A 25,951-nucleotide genomic window follows, 5' to 3' on the forward strand; every position below is an offset into this window, starting at 1 on the left:
AATGTATTTAAGGGGAACGGATGAACGCTGATCAACGGGACTTCTGGACAAGAAGAGTAAGAGCAGTCGAGAGTCAAAAGGGAATGCAACAGGCGAGAAAGAAGGAGGAATGGAATCAAGGCTGTGCGGTGGAAGGGAAGAATCGAATGGCGCGACCGCATGGCGGCTCAGACGAGGGCCTTGGGGGCCTGACAACGGACCCGTTTATTTTGATACCCGCGAAGTGGAACAAGAATGTTTCATTGGGAGTTGTATGCAACTAAGGTGTGGCAGTGGTCCTTCGCTCGAGATATAGGGTAGTTTATTGGGCATGTCGCTCTCGGCCCCAGATATGTGGGGGTTGTCTCCTCCTGATCGGCGCGTCAATCTCGATGCCAGCCAGGAGTGGATTCAGTGATTGGATATCACAATTTGGTTTTGTGGGGTTTGTATTCCTCGACGACCGCTGTCTGAAGCTCTTGAGGACAGAAATGAGTAGCACTGTGCTGGGCATTCTGGCGGTTAGGGCTGGCATTAAAAACACTGTCTTTATAGATACCCTGCTGGCCTATGGACAGGGTTCTGGAGTCTGGACGCCTGTATTGTCATCGCCAATCAAGCACCGGCCGTGTGCCCCACTGAGTCTGCTATTCCCGATGTCCAGGGCAGTGCATGCCTCCCAGGTTCCACCCATACGGAGAGCTAGAAGACTAGTTCCGACCCCGTGAAGCAAAGAATCCTGTAGAATAATGAATCAGGGTAAACCTCCTGCTATAGTTCCTCATACTCGACATATCATGTGAACCTCAATAATCACTACCCGGCCACCAAAAAAGCCCTCTGCCATCCCATACCCTCTTAACCCTGTTAATCTCCATGATAGCTCTCTCCGAGTACTTCTCTCTAATGCCACCACCAGCACGCTGCCCCGTCGCAAACGTAGCCGCAGCAACACCCTCATCCCTGTCCATCTTCCTAGGTACATCCAACATGTCCTCCACGAACCCCATCGCAGCCTCGACTGTCTTATCTTCTGCAAACCAAACAACATTCTCAAGGTATACGCTCCGACCATCCTCCGGCAGGAAGATATTCCTCTCACTCAAGGTTGACCGCGAAGGCACAACATGCCAACCCCCCCACATCATAATACTGCGCGCTCTGGCGTCCTCGTGCTTATCGCCAAAGGCTATCCATGCGTCGAAAGCGCGCTGTAGACTCTCGACGTCAACAGAGCGCAGCAAGGCGTTGCCGAGCTTCTTATATCCAGTATTGACATTCAAGAAACTGAGCCGGTCGTTCATCTCGTGGAAGGGGATGGTGGTCGTTCTATCCGATGTGGCATGCTTGAAGACAGTAAAGTTAAGCGCCGCCGCTGTAACGTCCTTTGCTTTATGAGCAGGTCCATAGTATGCGGCTGTCAGAGCCATTATGGGCTCGCCTGTATGGGCTGTACCAGGCGGCGCACGCATGAAGACGAGGGTTGTAACCAGTCTGGCGTTATTGGTCTCTTGTAATGACACGAGGTGCAGGAAAGCGTGCGCCGCTGTCTTCGCTGCTGAAACAGGGAACATGAGTCTCCGCACCCAGGCGCAGTTGTTTTCTAGATTCAGGTCGGATACAGGGAATATCGGCATTGTGATGGAGGTGATGACTCCCAGCCCGTGACCGGCCCCACGGAGTGTTGCGAAGAGATCGGCTTCGTCGTCGGTGGAGGAATTATCGAGGGTTAGGATCCGGCTGGTTGCGGTGATAATGCGAACACTGAGGATGTGGTCTGCTGCTAAGCCGTGGATGCCGTTGAGTGCCGTTGAGCCACCTCCAAGGAGGAAGCCGACCATTCCGACGGCGTTGGAGTTTGGGGTCACTAAAAGAGATATCCGCGTTAGCTCTTAAATCGCAAGCACGCAGGCTACAGATACGGGACTGAGCTTACAGGTATAGACCCCCTCCGCTGCACAGGCGTCGATAACTTCTGCCGCGATTGCGCCTCCACCGAACGTGATGGTGCCTTCCGCGACACCGACGGAGATATTGTTAAACTTCCTCATGTTCAGCACAAGGGTATTCTCATCGATGGAAACATACGGCGCCTGGCCGCCCGCGACGGGGAGAACCTGTAGTCTGTTGTCGGAGGCATAGCGCAGGGCGTCGACGATTTCAGTTTCGCTGGCGGGGCTTACCACCCCCGCAGGACAGGAAACGCCGAGTTGAGACCATCTAGGTGGAAGGTCTAGCTCGAGCGTCGGGTTACTGGTGCGTGATTGCTTCGTCTCTACCCCTCCAGCAGATGGTGTATCCGACATTATGGAACCTGTGTCGGTAGATGAAATCCGCGTTGAGCCAAAACCTTTAGCAGGTGTGGATTCAGAAGGAAATGAGGAGCCTCACACGTGCAGCTACAGACATCTTCTGTTTGACGGATGCGTTGTCATGTTACCCAAGGTAGGACAATCGATCAGCTGAAAGTGAGCGTTGCTTACTGGCTGTGATGTACTCAGTCTAGGAGACTGGCTTTCGGGCTCGACCATGCTGGACGAAGGGCATGAACTCTGACATTCAAGACATTAACCTAGTCTTGACAATTATCTGCGCAGCTGTAGTGTGATATTGAAAGGGGGATGGCAACCACATGAAACCTATACCAGCGTATCAAAGAATAGCAAGTAACTTATTTCCGTCTGTCTTAAATAACGCACCGAAAGAGGATAAAGAACATGTAATGGCGCAGGCTGTTCTTGTATCAAGAGACAATTCATGCAGAGCAACAAAAAATCGGCCGTTCTTGCTAAACTGATACCAGCGCCTCGCCTTCTGTCTCCTTCAAAAATTCCACTGCTAACTCACTACTCGGATCAACACAGAGATACCAATAAGTCCTCCAGAACTGACGCGCAGCTTCATAGTCTGGCATATACTTCCTCAGTAAAGTCTTCCACTCCCTATCCTCTTCGCTGTCTGGGACAGAGGTATTAACATACTCCCACCACACAGGAAAGTACCCCGACCACTCCCAATCAATGATACCTGTAAGACGACCGCCCTCAACCATAATATTGACATTCGTAAGGTCATTATGCGTAAAGGTATAAGGTGCACCAGGGGGCATCAGACTCCGAAGGCGAATACGTGCAGCCTCAGGAATATGTTGAAGACAACGCTCCATATCAGCCCAGAGCTCATCGTCCGATGTCAGAGGACCATGCGGGAGGTCATTGGGTTTAGCGGGAAACAGAAAGTTGCAGTAGACTGGACCGCCATCGAGAGCTTGGATATTCTCACTCTGGAGTGTGCGGAGTTGCAGCAGGTATTCGGCAGTTTGCTTTGCGATGCTCTCTTTTTCATCTGCAGAGAGTTTTGGCCATGCTTCGTTGAGAGGTTCGCCGGGGACGCGCTTGAGCAGGATAAAGGTTCTGCCGGTGTCATGCTCGTCCCAGGTCTCGACGACGGTCGGAACAGGGATTGACGTGTTTTCCTCCACGAATCGAACATTTGGTACTTCGCGAGTTGAAACGCCGGGGCCGCGATCTTTTAGGATCATGGTTGAGCCGACTGACCAGACGCCGCGGTTGCCTGCTTCGTAGAAAAGTTTGACGTGGCTTTCGTACCAGCACTGGTTTTGGCGCTCGATGGTCCAGCTGCATGCGGTGCAAGGAGATGAAGACTCCATGGCAAGTGAATAGAGGAGAAGTACGGAATGGCTTTATCCAAGGCACGGAGAAGGATTTGACGTTTCTGAATAGTGCCTGCTGGGTGTCGAAGGGTTAGACTCTTCTCTCGGATAACAGGAAGCTCGAGATCGCAAACGAGGGACCTTGAACGTCGATGGGGAATGCGGGGGAGTAGGAGAGAAAAAAAAGAGGCTGGGAGGAAAAGGTGGCTCTTATATTAGTAGCTACCTATCCTGCCTTGCCTGCCTACTCACTCGCAGCAGCTGCCTGACGAAGCGGTGAAGGGAGCACAAAGACAACAGATGTTTGTTTGCTATCAGTGTCTCCAAGATAGACCCAACAGCCTTGACGCTGCTTCCGAAAGAAATGGCAGAATGGTGCCCATTGCTATAAAAGCCCTCAGCATGAATGAGCTTAAGCAAAAGCCCTATCACTGCTCGCAGACTGCGCGATCCCCAAGCCGCCCACAACATCATTCGCGACTGCCATGAGCAAATGAATCCAACTCTAGCCTCATGCTCCTCGTCATAAAACGCAATTGTATAGCGAGTCCGCGAAACATAACCGAATGAGTTCGCCGTCTCGCGTCAGATGGGGATATCGCAAGTGGTATCATTCGGCCTCTGTGTCGAGTCATCGTGTTGACAGCCGGCGGCAATATGAGGAATGGAATATATTCAGTATGGCACCTATCTCGCGCTCGTTCTTGATGACCAGCTTCCTTGTGACGCGTGTGGCTTTAAGACCGGAGATGATTATCTTACTAAGAACGACCGCAGAGGTCATTTATGTAATGTAGTGAGAGAAGAATTGGTCGATAGGGTATGTGGGTACGAGGGCAAATGCAGCGCCAGTGCTTGTTACTGCGAGGAAGCCTATGACGCTCATCCAGCCAGCCACTGTCTGCACGTCAAGTTTAACCGAGTCATGGAAGCCCCCATGACCGGTTGCTTGTTGTACCTTTCTCGAAAAGAATACCTCATGATCTCTGAGCCACTGCTATCAAAATAGCATTCTAATTGCTAGTATACGTGTCGCATCTCATGATACGTATGTATTGGATACTGTCGGCTTAAGAGGTTCGCTTCCGGTACCAATTTGTAGTAGATTATTCGGGACCATCAGCTATGACACCTAAAGAACAGGACTAAAAGAAATTACGGAGTTCCAGATCGCCCATTACGGTGCTGTGGAGTAAACCTGTTCCCCATTCTTTTTAAAGCCTTTGACAGCCGCCTGACCCTCAGTGCCGGTAGCCCAAGCCGCAAAGTCCTGGGCCAGAGTGAGATCCTGCGCTTTAGCACCCACGAGCAGATGGGCCGGCATCAGTAAAATGTCTTTCGGATCATCCTGACCATGCTTAAAGACAGTCAGTTGCTTGCGGACACTATCGTCAACAGACAAATAAGTTCCCCAGTCCGTGAGTGTATACTCCTGCAGCGCTGCGGCAGCCGTCAAGGCTTGAATCGGATACGCCATGAATTGATGGTACCAGTTTGAGTACCTCATTGCCCACGGTACTTGACCAATCTTGATCCACAGCTCCGAGTCCTTGATACTGGTGGCAGATTTGTCATATCGGCTGAGGAAGCGAACGGGTGGGGTCGTGTTGCCTGCCTCAGCTGCAGTGTAGAGGGCCGATATCTGGTGGAAGATATCTGTGTTCGGGTCTAGCTTGGCTGGGTTTGACGTCGGACCGGTCAAGAGAAAGTGTTCGCGAAAGATGTAGTGGCTTGAAAGGGCAATCTTCTGCTCGATGGCGAGGTCTTCCGCGGCTTGGGTGTAGGTGATTGCGACGTCGGCTGTCCCGTTCTTGAGGTATGCAATCGACTCCGTTGTGTCGCTCTTATACCAAGCGACCTTGAAGGGTGCAGTTCCGCGCGCGACTTTGGATTTGATATACGCCTCCGCGAGGACTGGTTCATGTTAGCAGTGAGCATTCTTGAGCCAAGTATGGTAGCTCACCCTTGACAAGACCCGTCTGTCCAGCACCTCCGTTACCAATTCGGAGACGAATCTCCGAAGCACCAGTATATCCAGCATCATATACCTGCTCCGGCTGAACACCAGAGGGATTCGGTGGGGCGGGTTGCGGATCCTCATCCCTAATGCGCTCCCAGGTCCCGTTGCCACGAAGAATGTAGATCTCCCCCTTGCTGCTGACGCGGTACGCGGAACTCGCGACAGCGACGTCAATGTTGTCTGAGTTGGAGTCAACAAGCTGCCACGATGTTCCGCTGCCGGTGTACTTGTAGATCTTCCCGTCGGCCTGTCGAGAGAATAGACCGGCCTCGCCTCCCGCGATCTCAACTGCAGTTGCACCACCGGTGGACTTCCAAGATCCGCCAGTGTACTGAGAGACCTGACCGTCTCTCTTCAAGGCATAAAGTGAATCTCCAGATGTCGCGATCGCGGTATTCGAATAACTGAGGTCAGTTGGGCCCCACTGTCCCGGGCTGTGATACTCCGTGATCTGGCCATTGACAGCAAGCTGATATGTTGCAGTCGGAGTAAACGCCAGGTCCTTCGTGTAGGGATTCGTATCACGCACTTCCCATCGTCCACCGGTTTCGTGTCCCATATACCACAGTCTAGAGTTGCTCTTCTGCCACTGCCAGAAGGCGCCCTTATAGCCCCAGAGCAAGGTCGCATTGGTGCCAATAGACTGCACGGTCTTGGCTAGACGGTAGATGGTACCGTTCTTCTGACGAATGCCGAGAGGGTTGTTTGCCGCGATCTGAACGTTGTCGGCATTTTTGCTGATGATCACCTTCCAGGGGTTGCCGGGGATGTATTGCTTGATTGTGCCATCTGTGAGCAGTTGGTAGCACTCGTCATCGACGACTCCAACTTGGCATAGACTCATGATGATAACCCTTGGCGCTGGTTCTGTTTGTACAGTAGTTCAGGATTTTTTGTGTTTCTGTCCTCCAGCCAGCTATCCTATCCAGGCGCATCGACGAAGCCTTTATAGGTTTCTACCCCTGTCTATGAGCAACGCAACAACCTATAGAAATCCCAACTTCCTCATCGCTAGAAATCTCCATCTTAACAGCAGTACCCCTCCCTCAGCCAGCCCCGCCGTTCGTGCCAGCGCCGCTCCAGCTGCAGCCACCCGGATCCGGTCCGCTGTCAAATCAATCAGTACATGGACACTAGTGTTACACAGAGCTCAGCTGAGTTATGGCAAATAGCTCTGCACCCCGGTACAAGCCGGAAGTCCTTAGCGGGGTAGGAAGGGTGTCCAGCAAGCCACAATATATGTGCTTACGGGGCTAGAACAGCCTTTTCAGCAAGCCATTTGCCCCGCCTCTATAGTCTGATTTAGGCTACTCTGTTGACATTGGGTATAACGATCCGGAATATAATTCCAGCTGAGCCACAGAGATATCTTCCGCTGTTGGTGCTGCTTCGAACGCTGTGGAACCCGCCGGCGTTATCTCGATCCAAGCGCTGATCCGTCCCCACCGCAACGAGTCAAGTGAGACTCCAGTATCTACATAGGTCTCTCACTTTCTCATTTTCCTTGGGTATTGTATTGGATACTAGATCCAGGTTCGATAGGTTTTTGATGATATAGTATCTCACGATATCAGCTCTGGCTGTGATGTTCTGATCGGGTTTCTTCGGTTCTCGGCTCAAGCTTCAGCCAAGGGCGACGTGCGACAATATATATTTCTGCCACAGCTGAAGTACACCCATCAAAACCGAACTACCGTTCTCTCTGACATATAAGTGTAGTTTATGGGCCGAATAACTATTTACTAGTCGTTCATAATAGCAAATAACAGCTTCCCTTAAGACATAATCTCATTTCCAAGCATCAAGTGGCACAATCTTCGACCTGTGAGACAACGCCCAATTCTGATGGTCTACAATTTGCGAAGGTCTATCACAGTCAAGGTGATCTATTGTACTGTAGTAGTGGAGATATATATAGTGGCCCATGTAGAGAGTTGTAAGTGTCGATATGAAGTTATCAAAGGTAAGATCGGATGGTTTTCGGTGCCGTGCAGTTACAGAGCAGTGTGCCAACCCTCGGTTACTGGAAGTTATAACGTGAGCGAGGAAGCGAGCACTTGAGGACTAGACCTGGAGTCAAAGGGTGAATTGATTAGTAGCCAAATCAAAATACAAGACGGCAGTGGTGTTTCAAAGAAGACATCGTCAGTAACCTTGGAGGTACACACGTTACACCAGACTTAAGCAATTCTGGTGCTTCATTTCGGCGAGTGAAAGGTTGTGCTCATCATGACAGGGGTGTATCATAAAGTATGCGTACCTGAGATATCAAGAGTGACCGTCGACTGTGTTGTCGGACGAGTGCGTAGTTTGAGTTGTCGAGCACGAGAAGAGGAAGAGAAGGAGAGGGCAGAGAACAAGGCCTTTTATATTTCAAAGTAATGTGCTTCAGCTCGACGCCGAGCAAGAGCATGTAACGCTTTCAAGCCAAAATGAGTCAAGTCTTCCGTGGGATTCATATGAGTGAGAGTTTGATTGGTAGATGAGCATATAGTCCTGGCTAGTGGCTCGTATTCAGACGGGTTGTGAGTCAGGATCCGGCAGCCGACCGGAGGGCCTCCGACAGCAGGTTACATGCCATGGAACAGCTCGCAGAAGGTCAATACTGTATACAACCTGGTATTGTGCCCTACTCTATACTCTACTACCTGGTGGACTGGTGTTGAAAAGACTAACTGAATCAGGTTAGTCTGTCGAATCGAGATCCGAACCTCATGGAATGAGGAATTAAGCTATATGATTGGCGGATAATAGCCCCGGGTCCCGTGACCTCCACTTCCAAGGCACGCAGTGAGGTCCACGATGGAATTCCAAAAATGACGCCTCTCTGCGTCTGGCCGTGCATTATTGTGTCGATTCAATCGTCCTTCGGCAAGGATATTAATCCACTTTCCTTCGCTAGTCCCCCTGCCCGTCCATGGTCCCCTCGGAAACATTATCCCCTGCCTGTGACCGCTCGTTGTGCTATTACTCTGTGGCTTGACCCTCGCCTCTGTTCCCTTGTCGGCAAAGGGGCGAGCCACGCGCCCCGCATCAATCCGCCTGGAAATCCCTTTGCTCCCTCATCATTCAATCTATCTTTGCCTCAACCCCCTCCATCCGCCCCGGATTCGCTGCATAGGAGATCACGATCGAGACGCCCACCGCTTCACATCCTCGCTAATGCACCCAGCACCCTGAGTTTGCCTTGTTCCTTCCGGCATCCCCCTCTCTCCTCCGAGGATGTCGTCCGACCACCCCCCTCCCTCCAACCCGACCGCAAGTCCTTCGCACGAACTCACCTCTATCCCCGAAACCACGACCACAACGCCAAGTCACGATGATGGTCTTGACTCCGGATACGAGAATGACTACCAGTCATCCGACCGTGTCTACCCTATTCGTTCGCTCGTCTCCCTGGATCCCAACTCATCATCATCCGAGCATCCGATCCAGACCCTGACAAGCCCTTTATCCCCAAGTGGAGGTGCTCGGACATATTCTATTATCGATGGCGAACAATGGGGTCAACTTCGGTCGAATTCAGATAGCAAGCCAGAGTCGGAAAGCTCGCGTGGTGATATTAGGTTGACGCCGGGCACCTCCGAGCCATCATCTCACCGAATGTCCGACTCCTCAACCAGACCTCGCTCAAACACTTCCGGAATGCAAGGAGGCGATGAGAAACCCACGTTCACACCCACATCGCAAGAGGATATCGATGGAGGAAAATACGAGCTTATGACAACACGGTTTCGGCATATTGTCACCGACGATGGCCACGCTGTGATTACTGGCAGAACCGTCGATTCATTCAAGGCCTGCGAAGACGAACCGATTCGTATTCCCGGTGCGATTCAGAGCTTCGGTGCCCTGGTTGCGGTACGCGAAGAGCCAGACGAGCAGATGATTGTGAGGATTGTGAGTGAGAACTCGGAGGCTACACTAGGATACACGCCGAATGATCTATTCGCTCTCCCGACGCTGAGCGACATATTTCCAGATGACCAAGCGGATATTTTCCTTGATCACGTGGATTTTGTCAAGGATGAAGGCTACGACCCCTCGGTAGATGGACCGGAAGTGTTCATGCTGTCTGTGAAGCAACCGGATGGCAACTCTGTTCGAGTCTGGTGCGCTATGCACACCAGCCCCGCCCTTAACGGACTCGTTATCTGTGAGTTCGAACTGGAGGACGACCAGGAAAATCCTCTCACCGCGTCGGGCTTAATCTCTCCCGCCGTACCCGCCAATACCCTTGAGGTCATCCCAACACCGGAAGCATTAGCCGCCAGTACGCTCAGCATCAACCAACCTTTGCGTATGTTGCGTCGCGCCCGCAAGCGCAAAGGTGAAGCCGCCGCCATGGAAGTTTTCAGCATTGTCAGTCAGATCCAGGAGCAGATGGCACGCGCCGAGAGTATGGAGACGCTTTTGGATGCCACGGCCGGGATAGTCAAGGAACTCACCGGGTTTCATCGCGTCCTAGTCTATCAATTTGACTCTGAATTTAACGGGAAAGTGGTCTCAGAAGTCGTAGACCCTACCATGAGCATTGATCTGTTCAAAGGCCTACACTTCCCCGCTGGCGACATTCCCAAGCAAGCACGCGACCTGTACCGGATCAACAAGGTCCGCCTGCTCTATGATCGAGATCAACTCACCTCGCGATTAGTATGCCGAACGCTGGAGGATCTCGAAACGCCCCTAGACATGACCCACGCCCATCTCCGTGCAATGTCTCCCATTCACATCAAATACTTGGCCAACATGGCCGTCCGATCTTCCATGTCCATTAGTATCAACACAACCGCCGATCTCTGGGGTCTCATCTCCTGTCACTCATATGGAACGAGAGGAATGAGGGTATCATTTGCGATTCGTAAAATGTGCCGTCTGATCGGAGATTCAGTCTCCCGGAATATTGAACGGCTCTCCTACGCTTCTCGACTGCACGCCCGGAAGCTTATCAATACGGTGCCAACCGATGCCAACCCATCTGGATACATTGTCGCCTCCTCCGACGATCTGCTACGGTTAGTCGATGCGGATTACGGCGCACTCTGCATTCGCGGCGAAACCAAAATCCTCGCCAAATCTCCCCAGTCCCAAGAAATGCTTGCTCTGTTGGAGTATCTGAAGGTACGGAAATACAATTCTGTTCTGACATCTAACCACATCGTCAAGGATTTCCGGGACCTTCAATATCCGCCTGGATTCAAGGATATTTCGGGCATGCTCTATGTTCCCCTGTCCACTGATGGCTTGGATTTTATTGTCTTCTTCCGTCGTGGTCAGCTGACAGAGGTCAAATGGGGTGGTAATCCTCATCTCGCGAAATTCACCGAGGGCCATCTGGAGCCGCGCAAGAGTTTTCAAACCTGGCGGGAGACAGTGTTGGATCGATGTCGTGATTGGACGGACTCCGAGGTCGACACCGCCGCTGTGCTCTGCCTCGTATATGGCAAGTTTATCAAGGTCTGGCGTCAACAAGAGGCTGTTTTGGAGAACTCGAGTCTCACCAAGTTGCTTCTTGCGAACTCCGCACACGAGGTTCGCACTCCTCTGAATGCGATCGTCAACTACCTGGAGATTGCACTGGAGGGCGCCCTCGATGGTGAAACACGCGATCATCTCAGCAAATCCTACTCCGCCTCCAAATCGTTGATCTACGTCATCAACGACCTTCTCGATCTCACGAATGTGGAGAAGGGACAAAGCCTTATCAAGGATGAGCCCTTCGATCTCGCAACCACCTTCAAGGAGGCGACAGATATGTTTGATAATGAGGCTCAGCGCAAGGGCTTGAAGTATAACGTCATATGCCATCCCGGATTGCCGGATACCGTGATCGGGGATCAGCGACGCGTACGCCAGTCAATCAGCAACCTCATCTCCAACGCCATGCAGCATACTTCGGCCGGCGAAGTGACAGTCGAGATGTGGCACGCAGTCGGCGAAGGCGATTCAGGCAAGGCGAAGATTAACATCGCAGTTTTGGACACAGGACTGGGCATTCCTTCCTCGACCTTGGAGATGCTCTTCCGTGAGCTCGAGCAAGTAACCGGTGACGATGATACCCATTACTATGCGGGCAGCGGGGCGAGTTCCAATGCTGGAGCAAGTATCTCAGGAGATAACCCTGGGTCGGGTGAAAAAAAGGTGCTCGGCTTGGGTCTCGCGCTGGTGGCTCGAATTGTGCGCAACATGCACGGTCAACTCGCCGTCAAATCTCGCAAGGGGAAAGGAAGTCGATTTCAGATCTCCCTCCAATTCCCTCTCCCGGAAGGCATCAAACTCCCGGAATCGGAGGTTTCACCCCCGCCTGTCACAGCGAGTGACCCTTTTCTGGCTTTGCCAAAAGATGATATGATTCTCATTGACAGTACCGCTGGGTCAAAAATCCATAGTCGCGGGGGCTCTTTTAGCAGTCCAGATCCCCCTCCCGCGGACGAAAAAGAAAGCAACCCAAGTCCTACCAATGAGGATGACCAGGGTTCATCGCAACCCCCGACCACCGATGACACCACGCCTGCAGTACAAGAGCCAGCGGAGTCTGTTACCTCAACGGAACAACGAGGGTCTGGAGACACAGCAGAATCGACCTCACCACTTCTTTCTGAGTCCACAGTCTCGCATCCCACTGACAAGTCTATATCGGAGTCTGGCGCTCAATCAAGTCCAACTGAGGTGGAGCCGCTTCATGTTCTTGTTGCCGAAGACGACCCCATCAATGCGAAAATATTACAAAAGCGCCTTGGCAAGTTGGGCCACACTGTCCGGCGGACAGTCAACGGGGAGGAATGCGCGAATGCCTATGCGGAGGACCCAGCACGATGGAACGTTGTGCTCATGGACATTCAGGTATGTTCAGGCTACTCTTCTTCAATGCTATTTACTCAACTATACAGATGCCGATCCTCGACGGTATGGAGTCGACCAAAAAGATCCGGCAATGCGAGAGCGAAAATGACGCCGATTCGAAGCGCCACGTCCCCATCTTCGCTGTTTCCGCCTCTCTCCTCGAGAAAGACGCACAAATGTACATGACCACCGGCTTCGACGGCTGGATCATGAAACCAATCAACTTTAACCGACTCAACACCCTCCTTCTTGGCATCCGGGAAGAACGAGCGCGCAACGGCGCCGTCTACCAACATGGCCATTGGGAAAGAGGAGGCTGGTTCACGCCGTACACGGAGTCGTGACCAGCCCTGTTTTGAATATTCTTATTGCTGCTCGACACGGATCTAAACGATATACGCCTGATTACGATACCACATCGGTGCCTGGCGCACCTCGCCCATTAATCCTTTTCATTTTGCTGCGTTTCTTCACGATACCATACTGTACATACATTGGAACACCATTCACAAAAGTGGGCGAGTCTGAGGGCATATCAATAAAATATATAAATCTGTCAACTATGTCTGTTTCCTTGACTTTGTGTGTTAAGCGTTAGATTAGAGGCTATTACTGAGCGTTCGCTGGTGTCACGGAGTATATACAGGCTCAGCCTGGAAACTTACAATATATGTCTCACAATAAATCCAACCACTGACCATGTTGATCGAGACGCGTTAATCCTCACACAAGGCTGTACTCTGCATTCGTGAGATGAGCTGGAGCGCGCAGCATATCTCCCCATGCGGACAGCCCCATCGAATAACAAAGCTGATTGGTTAACCACCAGGCATCCAAATTGTCGATCCCCCAGAGCAGCCAAGCAACGGGGCTCATACTGCGTAAATCTTACCCATCTGACGGGCGAGTGGCGTCGAAGGCGTTGTGTCAGAGACACTGCCTCTGTCGATCAGACAGGGATTCTGGGGCCGCAGCTGGAGGGGCACTGCCGAGGATATATAAGACACCACCCTCCAGCACGAGCGAGATCTTGTTTCGGAAATACCCAAGTTCATCGTTGGAAGCGTTTATCTAACAATATATCCATAATGGCCTTCATCAAGCCGTATCTCGGTGCGCCTCACCTCACCAAGAATGCTCTACGCAACGTACATTGACCAGCCTAACTATGCCATATAGATCCCTCCGGCCCGCAGTTGCTCCAAAGCATAGGGATGTGCTCTGTTATCCGTGGGATCTGGTGCTTGCGTGATCCAGAAAAGCAGTATGAGGAGTTTGGGCTGCCGCTGGAGCGTGAACGTGACCATGAACCTCAACATGAACAACACGGATCGTTCTCTTTCTCCGCGGCACCGACTGGCGCTGTAGAGACAGGAACAGAAACAGACACGAGCAAAACCGACGCAAACACAGCTCAAAGAACCACCCAAATCTCGCCACTCATGTACGTCAAGGGAATCCGGGATATCTGCTACGGGATCCTCTTCTGGGCGTTCTCGATCGCTGCATCGAGTCATCGTTCTACACCGAGCGGGATAGACGGGGCAGTCACGTATTTGATTCTTGTCGGGGCGATAATGAGTGCAGGTGATGCGCTGGTTGTGTGGAGATTCGGAGGCGCGAGGAAGAAGACTGCGCGGAGACATGCGATTATTGCGGCTGCTTGGTTCGCTTGGGTGTTTTGGCGGTGGCCCGCGCGCGCGGCTGGTGGTTATGGTCTATGAGGCTGTCACGTGTGAGGCTAAAGGGGGAAGAGGGCGTATGGTGTTTCCAGAGGTATATCAATGACATCTGGGGCGGAGAGTGTTGGGATAGGGTGGGTGTCACCATATAGAGGTCTTGTAAGAATTTCAACCGCGCAGTGAACTTGGTGTTAATCTATTAGATCTGGCTCAGGAAGAGCAGTAATAGTACAGTGAATAATTCCTTAGTATAATTTATTCTACGCCTCTCCTCTCCAATGACGAGCCCTACCCCGATTCCAGTCACGTGGGCCCAGCACAGCCCTCGATCTCGCCCCCATCTAACCCTGCCGTTTTCTAATATTATTTTTATCTATTCTGCAACTACCGTCTGTAAAAATGACGCGTCTCGAGGACTGCCCACCAGAGGTCGTTGAGAGCATCGTTGAAGAGCTCGAATGGGCAGACATCAGCAGCCTGCGCCTGACGAGCCGAAACCTCCGTTTTAAAGCAACCCAGCACCATGTCAAATCCTATTTCCGCACGAGACGCGTGCAGCTCATCGGACAGGGACTGCGCAAGCTCGAGAAGGTAACGCGACAGGGCTGGTTAGGGTGTGAACTCCGCAACCTCACCCTCGTCGGTGTCGTCAACAATCCTATGGGCTACGAAAAGCTTCTGAAAGGAAGCGCGCTGCGCCATGATCCAGAGAAGCGCAAGAGGGTTGAGCAGGAGCTGGAGACCATGAAGACCCGCCAGCAAGACCATCAGCAATTGGTGGAGTCCGGGGAACTTGCTAGACTCCTTAGTCTGATATTCAGCAATATCGCAGCCAACGGTCCATTGGGGAAATTACAGTCCTTATCCCTTGGGATGACAGTGTACCGCGAACATCTAGACAGAGAAGAGTCCACTCTTTTTGGCGGGAATTGGAGACTCATATGGCAGGCTGCGGCGGAGATGTTTCGGGTTATTTTCGCCGGCATAGAAGGAAGTGCGATTCAACTCGACCATCTGGGCATTTTCAATGGGGAGAATCTCCAGAGATGTAGCCTTGCGGCTAATGAGCTGAGCAAAATGGACTATACCTCTGGGGGTCTCTCAAAGACATTTAGCACGCTCAAGTCACTATCCATCAGCGTCTCTGATCGCATCATCGACACCTCACAAATAACCGCAGCGTCCACCGGCGATCAAGCAGATGAGGTCACCTGGTCCGATACCGCGATTGAAAGGGACATGGGGCGAGCTATGGCGGAGGCTCGAGAGGAAGACAACTTCAGTGGGCTTGTGAAGCTGATACAGTCCTGCCACCAGTTGAGGAAGCTCCATATCCACCACTACCTCGTCAATTACCGGCGTATCGCGCAGATAAATTACCCCCATGAGCGACTTTTGCAGCGCATAGCGGACGTGCAGAACCTGCCACCGCTGGAAGAGCTTATTCTGAGGGGTGTGTACTTTCGTGAGATGGACCTTGTATCTATTCTGAGACGACTGCCCCTTCGGAAACTGTGGTTGGAGTTCACACATTTAATCTCCGGCAGCTATACCTCTATATTCGACTACTGCACTGGAGAGAGCTCGAGTGTGGATTCTGTTTACTTCGACGAACTCAGACAGGAAGACAATCTAGTCCACTTCACTGGGGTCGGAGAACCTAGGTTCCGGACCTGGAAAGGCGCACATGGCGGAAATACGCTGCAAAGGGAGGGTGAGGAGTTAAAGCAGCCGATACTGTATCATTTACCTAGTGGCCAGCTTTACCCTTGTCCGTCTCAGGAAAGGCAGCAGTGGATGATTGCTGAGCGGAGGGAGTTTGGGCCGCCTACGGTTGAGAGATATAATCTACGTAGGCTGTCATGAGGTGTATCTGCCCAGGGAAAGTGATCGAGTGTCTAGAGTACCTTCAGAAAGAGAATTGGATCTATTGTGTGTATAAGCTTTCATATGTACAAAGTGACCTGAGTTCATAATCTAGCTTAAATATGGTGATATCTAATGGACAAACGAGTGACATGGCTAGACCTTCCTACTCTATCGTGTATATGTTTACGTCAGGTTGTTCTGACCCCTCAGCATAAGCGCAAACTCATACTCCGACTGCGGATCCTGCTTACCAGCCTGATGCGGCGCGGTATACACTCCCTCATTCTCACATGTGAAGAGATACCTCGACAGCTTCAACCAGTGAGGGCCATGCTCACTGGGAGCATCCAGGGCAGGGTCCTGTGAATCAGGCAGACACAGGAACTTGAGTGACGCCAGCCTGTAGAAATCCGCCATCTTTTTCCAATCTTGATTCAGGAAATCCCAGATCGCCCGAACCGGCCTCATAGCTATCTCTTGGCACTCGGCCAGGGTTTGGAGTTCGTCCACCGCACCATCCTCAAGAAGCTGCGTGCCGCGGATAAAGTCCCGAAGTGTATTAACGTTGAAAGTCTGATAGAAGTCCAGTGTCAGAAACTGCGTCGGCGCCATGAACTTCATATAAGCTGCCGCGTCGGAGTTAGCACTAGGCCTCAGGCCTGCCACTCGGGTTATGTCCTCTAGGGAGGAGTATGCGAGGAACTCCATCTCACAACTGTAGATATCAATATTAGAAGGAATGATCAGTGGCCGGGAGAGCCGGTTCATGAACTGGATGCAGGATGAGCGAGCCAGCCTGCGGCTGCGGTGCTGCTCTGGAAGAGGGAGCTGTGCAGCCACCGTCTCTTTGGCTTGGTCGGCATAGTCGCGGAAAATCGTGCCGGGAATTCCCATGCCCCAGATAGCGGAGACACACGCCCTCGCGGAGTAGCTCTCGCCGTCTGTGTAGAGTCTGCGGATGGTGTGCAGAAATAGCTGCATCGCATTAACTGGACTAAGGGCATTCTCCCGGAAGAAGTATTCGTCCCGGAACCACTCCTCAATGACAACCGTGCGTTGCGCCGGGTCGGGCTGGAAGATCCGGCGGTAATTGCGGTTTTCTGCATTCCACGCAACGTAGAACTGGGGGCTGCTGAAAAGCGTAGCCTTGGTTAGGGGGCTCATGTTTTCTTCGCCTAACAGCCGCGCTGTCTTGACTGCGAGCCAATTGAGAGGTTTCAGGCAAGCCTTTTCCGGACCGAAGATGCAGTTGTAGATGTCCAGGACTATCATTTCTCTGGCAGTAATTAATGAATACTGTTCGCTCTGCATACCTCTCCACACGGCTGCAATTCGCAAGAGCACATTTTTCAGAGCGTATGCCGCGAGGTCCTTAAACAAGTACATGTCAGCGAACTTGTATACGGCAACATCTTCACAGAAGGGCTCGAATGGGAGTTCTGTAGCCTTCAATTGCGCCTCTGTGTTATTCGTGTATTTTCCATCCTTCAAGAAGCTTTCTAGCGCTTGGAGGACGTGTCTGGGGTGCCCCGGGAACTCGATGGGGTCGGGTATCTGTAGAATTGGTTAGCTACTGACTGTAGGGAGATACGGGCTGGGCTTACTGACCTGCCATGTGCCGCTGAGCTGCGCAACGAAGAAGTCGGAGCTGGCTTTTAGCTTTTCCTTGTCAATGCGAACGGTCAGGTCGGAATCCGGTGCGCGAATCCCGATGGAATCCATATTGGCTATTGTGCGGTTGAATATGACTGTCGTAGGTAATAGGGGCGTACAATCGGTCCGATATCAGTGGTATGCTGCAAGATGGTTATATCCACTAAGGGTTCAAGAAAGGAGTACTGCCATAGAAGGAACACCATCTTATATAAGACTTCATCACTAGAATCTAAGGTTTCTCTAAGACCATGGCACTTGATTGAGCCAGATATAATGTTTCATCCTTTTGTCTACCCGACCCGACTCTTTATCCATGTCTCGTCGTGATGGGTACCTAGCAACAGATATTATTTTCTTCTTTGAGACGCTTCTGTAACCGACGGGACTCTAATACCCTTGCCACATGATACAAACAATCTTTCTTTGTTGGATTGTCTACAAAAATCTGAAAGCTACCAATCACACAAGGATGTCATGGACAAGTCACGATGCCCGGGTAGTCTAATGGTTTTGTCTAGTATATCATCTGTTGTAGTCTATGCCTCTAAACAGATAGAGTACTGTAGATATGTGTGTATCTTGATTGGGGAGGCGGGGGGGTTTTCGAGACTCCTTTGGTTATGTACATAATTGTATCCTATATTTTTTTTTCCCTTTCGTTCAGGCGCTGCCTATACGCAGTAGTATAGGCCCAGGGCCAAAAAGAGTCGTGTATTATCACTTCCTTGGCCACAGTCGTACGGCTATATTAAGGGCTGTAAAAGTAGTGCCGATTCACGTCTTCCATAGATTGAAATCGCCTTGACTCATTCAATTTCGGTGGATTATGTGAGCGCAGGGGTTGTTCTTCTGTAGTGCCTCCGCCCATGGTATTCGATTTATGGGATACTTCCGTGTGCGAACCACATAAGAGCCGCTGAAGGAGATAGCACCAAAAGCTTCGTCGAGAATCCAAGGGTGAAAAGAACTTTACTTACACGCCTGCATTGTAGGCTGAAGGTGAATACCTTGATTGGAAGTGGAGCAAACCTGAAAGAACAACACAAAACAGAAAGTCCTACAGCACCGGATACTAAAGTACAAAATGTTACTGACTGAAACTGTCGATTAGGGGGCGCAGCGTATAACAGTAGTACCCACAAGCTGGAGAGCCCTCGCTCTCATCTAACCTACAACCAACCCCCTAAACATACCCCGGCTGCTCCATCCCCGGACTAGCCTTATAGCTAATCCTCCCAGCGGGCAAAAAGAAAACCGCAACAAGCGCACCCCCTCTGACCTCAGGATAATGATGCGTCCCCGCCGCAGGACTCGTCCACCCTTTCCCCATCCAGCCATTCATGCCCCTAATCTCGGCATTCTCATCAATCGGAATCACACAGTTAATCTCGCCGTAGGGATGTAAGTGATACTGTCCCCGGTAGACGTCGACACTATCCATGTAAACCGTTGTTATGCTGAAATAGCGGGTTTCCTCTGAGGGGGCGAGGAGCCGACTGCGGCGGTATTTGCGGCCGTCGAGTTCGTCGGTGGCGAGCCAGGGCTCGTTTTCTTTTATTGCGGTTGTGATTAAATTGGATAGAGTGTCGTAGATTGGTGTGCCGGGGCCGTAGTGCTCGTTGAGGTGGTTTTCGAGGTTTTTGCCCGGGGTGCTACATGCGGTGTTAGTGGGGTTGTGGTTGATGCGGGGACTTGACATACAGATCGGAGACCTCTGTGAAGAAATCCCGGGCGCAAGCGATGAGCTTCTCGGCATTGGGGTGTAGCTCTGTCATTTTGATTTTGAAATTAACGGGTGATGGTATCCATATCCTCTCTATTGAGGCGAAGAGGAGGATTTATGTTATTTCGCCGATGCGGGGGAGGTGAATGCAGGATCCGAGGCTGTGCTGGCAGGGTACTCAGCAACCAATCACGGTAGATCTCTTGGTCATTCGGCATATCTGCAAGGCGAGATACGAGTCTCTGTCTCTGGCCATTTTTTTCTTTTACGACCCTCCCCCAGCCACGTGCTTGCTGTTTATTCTTAACCCTTTCCTGTGTCTTTATTTGCGTTCAGCAGACCGATAGAGAACTCGCTTTGCATGACAGGACAATGACTCCCCACACCGTCGACCTCCTCATAATCGGCGCCGGTAAGCCTAAAGATCCAGTGTCCCCGCAATCCCCAACCCTCCCCATAATAAGTCCCCACACTAACGAACCATCTAGGTCTCCACGGCTTAACAATGGCCAAAACCTATCTCGAAGTGCACCCAACCGCACCTCTACTAGTAATCGATGAATCCGCCTCCGTCGGCGGAACATGGGCCAAAGAACGCCTCTACCCGGGCCTCAGAACGAACAACGTCTGGGGCTCCTACCACTTAAGCGACTATCCGATGTTTATGGCGGGTTGTGTGCAGGGGAGACAGATCCATATCCCGGGTGAGAGGGTGCATGCGTATTTTGCTGAGCTGGCCGGGCATCTTGGGATTGTGTCGCGGTTAAAGCTTAGCACTAGAGTTACGGGAGCGGAGATGGATGAAGATGGGGTTTGGAATGTTAGCTTGGTTACTGTGAAGAGGGCTGACAAGAGTGTGGAGGTTGTTAGGGCGAAGAAGTTGGTTGTTGCGACGGGGTTGACGTCCAAGCCATATATACCGGACATACAGGGGTCTGAGAGATTCGGTGGGCTTATTCTACATTCGAAGCAGCTTAAAGCACAGGCTGAGGAACTCGCACAGTGCAAGCGGGTCGCTGTTGTTGGTGGAAACAAGTCTGCTTGGGACGTGTGCTACACCGCTGCTCGTGAAGGAGCGCAAGTTGATATGATTATACGGCCATCAGGTGGTGGGCCGAGCTACGTCTGGCCGAAAACATTCTCGATCGGACCGTTTAGTTTCTCGCTTGCGTGCCTTTCATTGACGAGACTGTTTGTTTTATTTGACCCGGCGCCGTTGAGTAATGCAGGTCCGTTTGGGTGGATGAAGACATTCCTTCATCGGACATGGCTCGGACAGTGGATATTCCGCTTCTTTTGGAGTTGTCTTGACTGGCTGATCCGGAGACATAATGGCTATAACTCGCACCCGGAGCTGAAGAAGCTGGAGCCTTGGACTACGCCCTTCTGGATGGGGAACTCGCTCAGCATCCACAATTACCCGACGAGCTGGTTCGACCTGGTTCGGAAGGGGAAGATACGTGTTCATATTGCAGATATCAAAAGTCTCTCGCCTGGAAGAGTCCATCAAGAGAACGGTGATATCCTAGATGTCGATGCGCTCGTTCTGTGTACTGGGTGGACGACAGATATCCCAATCCAACTGGATGACCACGAAGAGATTCCGCAAGATTGGGACGAGGCACTCAGAACAATCTACGGAGAGATACCATACCTATCGACCCTTCCCAGACGAACACCCAACGCTCCCTCTGCCATTTCCACCGACAAGCACCTCTCGAAACATGAAAAGCCAACATTCTCCCTCCTCTACCACGACATGATCCCCCCACAGCAACGCTATCTATTACACAGAAACCTCGCCTTCATCGGCATGTCGGTCTCCATCCACGCCGTGCTCGTCGCACAAGCCCAAGCCCTCTGGATAACCGCATTCTTCAGCAACAGAATCCCGCACCTGAGACCCGAGAAGCTCAATCTCTCCAGCCTCCAAAAACGGGCCTACTTCGACCGAGTCTACGGAGAGATTAGACGACCTCGACAGACAGGCGGGTTAGCTGGAGTACACAAAGACCTTGTCTTTGATAGTCTGCCGTTGGTTGATGAGCTGCTAAGGGACCTTGGGTTGGCTACGCGGAGGAAGGGGAGTTGGTGGAGGGAGCTTACGGAGGCGTATGGAGTGCGTGATTATGCGGGGTTGGTGAGTGAGTGGTTGCAGTCGCAGGGGAAGGGAGGTGTGACGAGGTTTGGGGAGGAGTTGAAGGTGCAGTGGGTTTTGAGGAGGAGGGGGTTGAGAGTAGGGGAATCTGTTCGTAAAGGTGTATTCAGATCGGTTGAGGAGTTTGAGGGGTAGTTCCAAGTTTGCAGGCCATCAAGAACGGACTGGTTGATAGATAGGTTAGACCTACAAGATAAAGTATAGCTTCGTTATAGTAGGAATTATATTATATAATAACTTTCAAATAATACTTAAATATTATAAGGTATTTTTGTATTTCTGCCCATGATATATCTAACTTTAAATATCTCAAGAACGAAGAATATCTAGTCATGATGTCTTATAAACTTATAATCATTTAAAATAGTTATCATTAATTCTAAATCTAGCAAATACTCAGTAGAACAAATGGGGCACCATACCCCAAAACTCTCGACCCAAACCTACGCCAAATTTCATGTTCATAGTTGCGGAACGAATGTAGTCGTAGGGCAAAGGCACGGCCAGTGTCTGTTGCTGCGTACGCTCGAGAGTTTGTGATATCCTCCTCAGTGACAAAGCTAGGGCTGCAGCATGATATGTGATCATCTCTGAGCCATTCGTGCCCTCTCGGTTCGTGAAAACACTTCAGCAACTCGTAAATTTGTACAAATCTGGACGATGATGTCTCGAGTCGCCGATGTAGCTCCTGCAACGTCTGCTGCCCTATTTCTCTGACCCAGAGGGCCAGCAGCTCGTCTTCCACACTGTCGTACAGACTCCCTATCTCAGATGTCGTCTTGTTGTATTCGATCGCAAGATGCCTGATTGTTTCGGCCCTAAGTCGTTCCAGGATACTCCTAGAGAATGCTGCCTTGACCTTGACGTCAATCGGTAGGGTGGAAGCGAAAGGTAAGGCCTGGCCTTTGCAGTATGCGATTTCTGCGGCCGTCTGCTGTATGTCTCCAGTAACGTTCATATCGGCCCCCAGCCTTCTCAAAATATTGAGCTTCTCGAGTACGCCCTCTTCGGCAGCAACATGCACTGCAGCAAGTCCATCTTTCCCTATAGCATTAAGATCTACAGAAGCATTCTTGACCAGGAACTCAATAATCTCTTCCACGTTGTCGTGGTCTTTCAGAACAGAGACGACTTGCAGATCGCCATTATCAAAATAGGTACCGGGAATGTCTGGGGAGTATTCTAGGAATACTTCAAGGACCCCCAAATATCCATATTTAAGAGCCACTCTGTAGTAGGTTTCGAGATTTGGAAAATGTCCAGTATGAAGTAAGACCTTGACAATAGTTGGGCGATTTCGCCATATTGCCATTTTTAGCAATCCGGCAAGCTCCGTGGCATGGATATCAACATTGCAGGTTGCCAGCAGGTATTCGAGCATACGTGCCACCCCTGAGCTGCAAGCCACAAGTAACGGGCTGTAATACTTTACGTCACCATTCTGTGCCTGAATGTGATTCTTGAGTGTTACGAACAAGCTCGTATTTTCGGTCACGACCGCACTCAAGAGACAGTCATTCAGCAATTTGACCGTGCAATCATTCCAAGAGACCTCAAGGTCCAGCCCAAAACGCGCCTGAAGCAGGGCTTTGCTGTCTGGCGCCAACGACTCGTTGTACTTGTCCAGAATCTGCTGCGATTCCTCGGGGCGATGCTGTATATTCAATGCTGCAATGAGAGCTTCGACTCCCCGGTCATGATAGTGAGGACTTTCGTCAAGATAGTATATCATTTCCTCTGCAGACTCCACGCGTTGGTCCTCGGCTTCGTTGAAATAGCACCGAAGAAATCCATTGATGACCTCCTTTTTGGCTCCATCCGAGTGACCCAAGAGTATTTCATTTCTTTTGGCTATCAACTTCCACCTGTCGCCAACTTCAGGGATAGGAGCTGGGTCTCGGCCGTATTTGAGACGGAAGACGGGGTTTGTAGCATGCCTCAATGCCTTACACGTCTTATCCACATTTTGGTCTAGATCCCGGACAGGCAGATAGAGAAGAATCTGCTGGATAATCTCTGTGGGGAGATCCAGGAGAGCTGTTGAGCTTCCGTTGACCATTTCCGGGTTCTTTCACCTCTGGGGGGCATCTCACACTGGATCCAAGGGGATGCAGATGGGTAGATGCCCACTTCATCTGGTGGGACAGTCCGATCTTCCCCGCCCGGTCAGGAACAATTATAACCCGCTGTCATAATACCGAATCGAAGGTAAGTAGTTATCATTAAACCAGAAGTGTATCCTCCAACGCCAGTCTGCTATAAAGCCAGATAGTTAGGTAGTGGGTCAAGTGTGCCCGTTGTGGGTTTTGGCAGTGCGGATAGTAGATTGGATGACGTGGATCGTGGTAAGGCACCGTCCGACCGTCGTGCTTGATCGCCCTCGTCGATCTTCCGTTCGTCCAATGAACATGTCAGATCAATATGGCAGATCCAAAAGCTGATAGAAGCCGACTTTCTCAACATCAAACGAGGATTATTCTCCAAGGACGGGCGAATGACAGTTGACAAGCGCACACCTTCGAGAGGACGACCGTTCCCCCCCCGCAGGGCCCCGAATAACCCTGGAATGTTTTGTGTTCAGGAGTGTAAATGCATTCTTGAAACAGTTTGATTCGACGATGTTGGCGGTCATGGTGACTTAAGGTTGTTGCTGACATCACGTTGACCCAACGATGCAGTTGCGGTCAACGTTAATAAAAGACCACCTTTCCTGCAGTTTACCATTATCCAGACAGCTGATTTATATCCATCTCACTAACATACAATCTCATCTACAGCATGTTCGGAAGCAGCAACACCTTCGACCCAAACAAGGACATCCCCGATCTATCCGGGAAGGTAAGCCCTAACCTAGCTGCCTCCACCACACCACACTCAATAAATGAAGGACCGCATACTAAAGAATTCCAGGTCTACGTCGTAACCGGCGGAACAGCCGGAATCGGCTTCGGCATCTGCGCCCATATCCTGCAGCACAAACCCGCCGCGCTTTACCTCCTCGGCAAAAAAGAAGAGCACATCTCCGAAGCCACCGAAGGGCTGAAGAAATACGGCGACATCTCCAAAGTCCACCCGGTACAAATCGAGCTCGAAGATCTCAAGCAAACCGACAAGGTCGCGAAAGACCTCTCCTCAAAGCTCGACCGTCTCGATGGCCTGATCTGTAACGCCGGTCTTGGTGTCGGCGTATTCAACCTGACCAAGGATGGCATCGATAGCCATATGCAGGTGATCCATATCTCGCAATTCCATCTCTCGCGTGTCTTTTTGCCGCTGTTGCAGAAGACGCCGGATTCGAGGCTCGTTTTGCAGTCGTCGGATATGCATCGCGCGATTAATGACAAGGAGGTCAAGTTTGAGTCTGAAGCCGAAATTAATAAGGATATTGGCGCGACGAAGTTGTATAATCGGACTAAGCTTGCGCAGATTTTGTATATCCGGGCGCTGGCGGAGAGGAAGGAGAAGGGGCAGCTTGGATTCAATACGGCGAAGGCTTGGCCGTGGATGAACGCGACTCATCCTGGTGCTGTTAGCACTGATCAGCAGAAGCAGGCGGAGGATGCTTATGGTGGTCTGGGAACGATTGGCGTTGCGCTTGTTAGGCCGTTTATGAAGGATCCGGTTGATCAGGGGTGTAGGCCTGTGCTGTTTGCTGCTACGAGTGAGGATGTTGTTAAGGATGCGGTTCAGGGGCAATATGTGAGTTTTTCCCGGCACTCAAGGGAGATAGTGTGCTGATTGATGATGCAGATTGTGCCGGATCGCAAGCCGACTAGCCCGTCTAGCGAGGCCCAGAGCCACGAGCTGCAGGAGAATCTATGGAAGTTGACAGAGAAGATCCTGAAGGAGAAGTTGGGGTCGTTGCCGTATGAGACTGATTACGTCTAGTCCGGTCAGTTTTGCCTGTGCTCGAAAATCGGAGTTTCTTAATTTAGTCAATAATGTATTGTTACTGTACCTGGTTATGGTAGCTTCAAGACAAGAATTGAATTGAGTCACCACATGTCAACAGATTCACCAACGCCAATCAACGTTTACCACGACCAGACCCGTGAATATATCTGCGTAGAGTACTGGGAAATACGAATATCATCCGCCGTCGGCAAGTATCCAGGTCACTAGAAGTCTAGCATGTGAAAGAAACGCTAAATATGAGATCCACTGTCCGATATCTGTGGCTTTAACCCCGGTTCGACCTCGCAGAGGGTCCTGTATCGTTGTGATGCAATAGTTATAGGGGGCGAGATCCAGAGGCAAAAGGGATCAAGCTAATCCGCAACGGTGCTAGGCAACTCTTGTACCCCGCGCGAGGATGCCAAAAATAACTCCCGATTTTCACCTGAACCGT

The 25,951-nt window shown here is 51.2% G+C and overlaps 12 protein-coding genes across 12 annotated transcripts; 5 read left to right on the top strand and 7 right to left on the bottom strand.

The window, feature by feature from the left end:
- Window positions 1-282: 282 nt before the first annotated feature.
- BJY04DRAFT_231360 (FAD-binding oxidoreductase) lies at window positions 283-2,606 on the bottom strand. The gene is made up of 2 exons (XM_073719513.1): window positions 1,916-2,606; window positions 283-1,846 (listed from the first exon to the last, which is right to left on the bottom strand). The coding sequence occupies exons 1-2, from the start codon at window positions 2,283-2,285 to the stop codon at window positions 786-788; spliced, it is 1,431 nt and encodes a 476-aa protein (XP_073566559.1). The 5' UTR covers window positions 2,286-2,606; the 3' UTR covers window positions 283-785.
- BJY04DRAFT_199402 (kinase-like protein) lies at window positions 2,217-3,838 on the bottom strand. Its single transcript, XM_073712766.1, has one exon. The coding sequence runs from the start codon at window positions 3,647-3,649 to the stop codon at window positions 2,768-2,770; it is 882 nt and encodes a 293-aa protein (XP_073566560.1). The 5' UTR covers window positions 3,650-3,838; the 3' UTR covers window positions 2,217-2,767.
- A 7-nt stretch (window positions 3,839-3,845) lies between these two features.
- On the bottom strand, window positions 3,846-4,542 carry BJY04DRAFT_199403 (uncharacterized protein; the record flags this gene model as incomplete). The annotated part of the gene is made up of 1 exon (XM_073712767.1): window positions 3,846-4,542. A coding segment is annotated over exon 1 (248 nt), but the record flags the coding sequence as incomplete, so codon positions are not given.
- Window positions 4,543-4,745: 203 nt separating this feature from the next.
- Window positions 4,746-6,684, bottom strand: BJY04DRAFT_139204 (uncharacterized protein). The gene is made up of 3 exons (XM_073708648.1): window positions 5,616-6,684; window positions 5,538-5,566; window positions 4,746-5,510 (listed from the first exon to the last, which is right to left on the bottom strand). The coding sequence occupies exons 1-3, from the start codon at window positions 6,514-6,516 to the stop codon at window positions 4,830-4,832; spliced, it is 1,611 nt and encodes a 536-aa protein (XP_073566562.1). The 5' UTR covers window positions 6,517-6,684; the 3' UTR covers window positions 4,746-4,829.
- A 1,810-nt stretch (window positions 6,685-8,494) lies between these two features.
- On the top strand, window positions 8,495-13,238 carry fphA (putative sensor histidine kinase/response regulator). Its single transcript, XM_073712768.1, has 2 exons — window positions 8,495-12,515; window positions 12,563-13,238. The coding sequence occupies exons 1-2, from the start codon at window positions 8,895-8,897 to the stop codon at window positions 12,857-12,859; spliced, it is 3,918 nt and encodes a 1,305-aa protein (XP_073566563.1). The 5' UTR covers window positions 8,495-8,894; the 3' UTR covers window positions 12,860-13,238.
- Window positions 13,239-13,559: 321 nt separating this feature from the next.
- BJY04DRAFT_139215 (DUF4267 domain-containing protein) lies at window positions 13,560-14,565 on the top strand. Its single transcript, XM_073708649.1, has 2 exons — window positions 13,560-13,628; window positions 13,695-14,565. Exons 1-2 carry the CDS (start codon window positions 13,604-13,606, stop codon window positions 14,237-14,239), a joined length of 570 nt encoding a protein of 189 aa, XP_073566564.1. The 5' UTR covers window positions 13,560-13,603; the 3' UTR covers window positions 14,240-14,565.
- A 1-nt stretch (window position 14,566) lies between these two features.
- Window positions 14,567-16,094, top strand: BJY04DRAFT_139216 (F-box domain protein). Its single transcript, XM_073708650.1, has one exon. It carries the CDS (start codon window positions 14,597-14,599, stop codon window positions 16,061-16,063), a length of 1,467 nt encoding a protein of 488 aa, XP_073566565.1. The 5' UTR covers window positions 14,567-14,596; the 3' UTR covers window positions 16,064-16,094.
- Window positions 16,095-16,249: 155 nt separating this feature from the next.
- BJY04DRAFT_222759 (uncharacterized protein) lies at window positions 16,250-17,788 on the bottom strand (the record flags this gene model as incomplete). The annotated part of the gene is made up of 2 exons (XM_073717487.1): window positions 16,250-17,620; window positions 17,675-17,788. The coding sequence occupies 2 exons, from the start codon at window positions 17,786-17,788 to the stop codon at window positions 16,250-16,252; spliced, it is 1,485 nt and encodes a 494-aa protein (XP_073566566.1).
- Window positions 17,789-18,650: 862 nt separating this feature from the next.
- On the bottom strand, window positions 18,651-19,544 carry BJY04DRAFT_199413 (DUF4863 family protein). Its single transcript, XM_073712769.1, has 2 exons — window positions 19,424-19,544; window positions 18,651-19,374 (listed from the first exon to the last, which is right to left on the bottom strand). Exons 1-2 carry the CDS (start codon window positions 19,495-19,497, stop codon window positions 18,906-18,908), a joined length of 543 nt encoding a protein of 180 aa, XP_073566567.1. The 5' UTR covers window positions 19,498-19,544; the 3' UTR covers window positions 18,651-18,905.
- A 406-nt stretch (window positions 19,545-19,950) lies between these two features.
- Window positions 19,951-21,775, top strand: BJY04DRAFT_231362 (uncharacterized protein; the record flags this gene model as incomplete). The annotated part of the gene is made up of 2 exons (XM_073719514.1): window positions 19,951-21,589; window positions 21,714-21,775. 2 exons carry the CDS (start codon window positions 19,951-19,953, stop codon window positions 21,773-21,775), a joined length of 1,701 nt encoding a protein of 566 aa, XP_073566568.1.
- Window positions 21,776-21,974: 199 nt separating this feature from the next.
- Window positions 21,975-23,698, bottom strand: BJY04DRAFT_199414 (ankyrin repeat-containing domain protein). Its single transcript, XM_073712770.1, has one exon. It carries the CDS (start codon window positions 23,660-23,662, stop codon window positions 21,989-21,991), a length of 1,674 nt encoding a protein of 557 aa, XP_073566569.1. The 5' UTR covers window positions 23,663-23,698; the 3' UTR covers window positions 21,975-21,988.
- Window positions 23,699-24,139: 441 nt separating this feature from the next.
- Window positions 24,140-25,813, top strand: BJY04DRAFT_199415 (SDR family oxidoreductase). The gene is made up of 2 exons (XM_073712771.1): window positions 24,140-25,302; window positions 25,354-25,813. The coding sequence occupies exons 1-2, from the start codon at window positions 24,382-24,384 to the stop codon at window positions 25,489-25,491; spliced, it is 1,059 nt and encodes a 352-aa protein (XP_073566570.1). The 5' UTR covers window positions 24,140-24,381; the 3' UTR covers window positions 25,492-25,813.
- Window positions 25,814-25,951: the final 138 nt, after the last annotated feature.

This window comes from Aspergillus karnatakaensis, assembly GCF_047715665.1.
Source record: "Aspergillus karnatakaensis strain CBS 102800 unplaced genomic scaffold BJY04scaffold_63, whole genome shotgun sequence".
NCBI lineage: Eukaryota > Fungi > Ascomycota > Eurotiomycetes > Eurotiales > Aspergillaceae > Aspergillus > Aspergillus karnatakaensis.

Excerpts from the sequence above, each read along its gene's own strand:
- BJY04DRAFT_231360 (XM_073719513.1), bottom strand. The coding sequence starts at position 2,285 with ATGTCGGATACACCATCTGCTGGAGGGGTAGAGACGAAGCAATCACGC. Across the intron at positions 1,847-1,915 it reads AGCGGAGGGGGTCTATACCT|TGACCCCAAACTCCAACGCC; the intron begins GTAAGCTCAGTC and ends TATCTCTTTTAG.
- BJY04DRAFT_199413 (XM_073712769.1), bottom strand. The coding sequence starts at position 19,497 with ATGACAGAGCTACACCCCAATGCCGAGAAGCTCATCGCTTGCGCCCGG. Across the intron at positions 19,375-19,423 it reads TTCACAGAGGTCTCCGATCT|CACCCCGGGCAAAAACCTCG; the intron begins GTATGTCAAGTC and ends CACCGCATGTAG.
- BJY04DRAFT_139204 (XM_073708648.1), bottom strand. The coding sequence starts at position 6,516 with ATGAGTCTATGCCAAGTTGGAGTCGTCGATGACGAGTGCTACCAACTG. Across the intron at positions 5,567-5,615 it reads ACAGACGGGTCTTGTCAAGG|TCCTCGCGGAGGCGTATATC; the intron begins GTGAGCTACCAT and ends AACATGAACCAG. Across the intron at positions 5,511-5,537 it reads AGGCGTATATCAAATCCAAA|GTCGCTTGGTATAAGAGCGA; the intron begins GTCGCGCGCGGA and ends GCACCCTTCAAG.
- fphA (XM_073712768.1), top strand. The coding sequence starts at position 8,895 with ATGTCGTCCGACCACCCCCCTCCCTCCAACCCGACCGCAAGTCCTTCG. Across the intron at positions 12,516-12,562 it reads TTGTGCTCATGGACATTCAG|ATGCCGATCCTCGACGGTAT; the intron begins GTATGTTCAGGC and ends TCAACTATACAG.
- BJY04DRAFT_199415 (XM_073712771.1), top strand. The coding sequence starts at position 24,382 with ATGTTCGGAAGCAGCAACACCTTCGACCCAAACAAGGACATCCCCGAT. Across the intron at positions 25,303-25,353 it reads ATGCGGTTCAGGGGCAATAT|ATTGTGCCGGATCGCAAGCC; the intron begins GTGAGTTTTTCC and ends TTGATGATGCAG.
- BJY04DRAFT_139215 (XM_073708649.1), top strand. The coding sequence starts at position 13,604 with ATGGCCTTCATCAAGCCGTATCTCG. Across the intron at positions 13,629-13,694 it reads CTTCATCAAGCCGTATCTCG|ATCCCTCCGGCCCGCAGTTG; the intron begins GTGCGCCTCACC and ends TATGCCATATAG.
- BJY04DRAFT_199414 (XM_073712770.1), bottom strand. The coding sequence starts at position 23,662 with ATGGTCAACGGAAGCTCAACAGCTCTCCTGGATCTCCCCACAGAGATT.
- BJY04DRAFT_199402 (XM_073712766.1), bottom strand. The coding sequence starts at position 3,649 with ATGGAGTCTTCATCTCCTTGCACCGCATGCAGCTGGACCATCGAGCGC.
- BJY04DRAFT_139216 (XM_073708650.1), top strand. The coding sequence starts at position 14,597 with ATGACGCGTCTCGAGGACTGCCCACCAGAGGTCGTTGAGAGCATCGTT.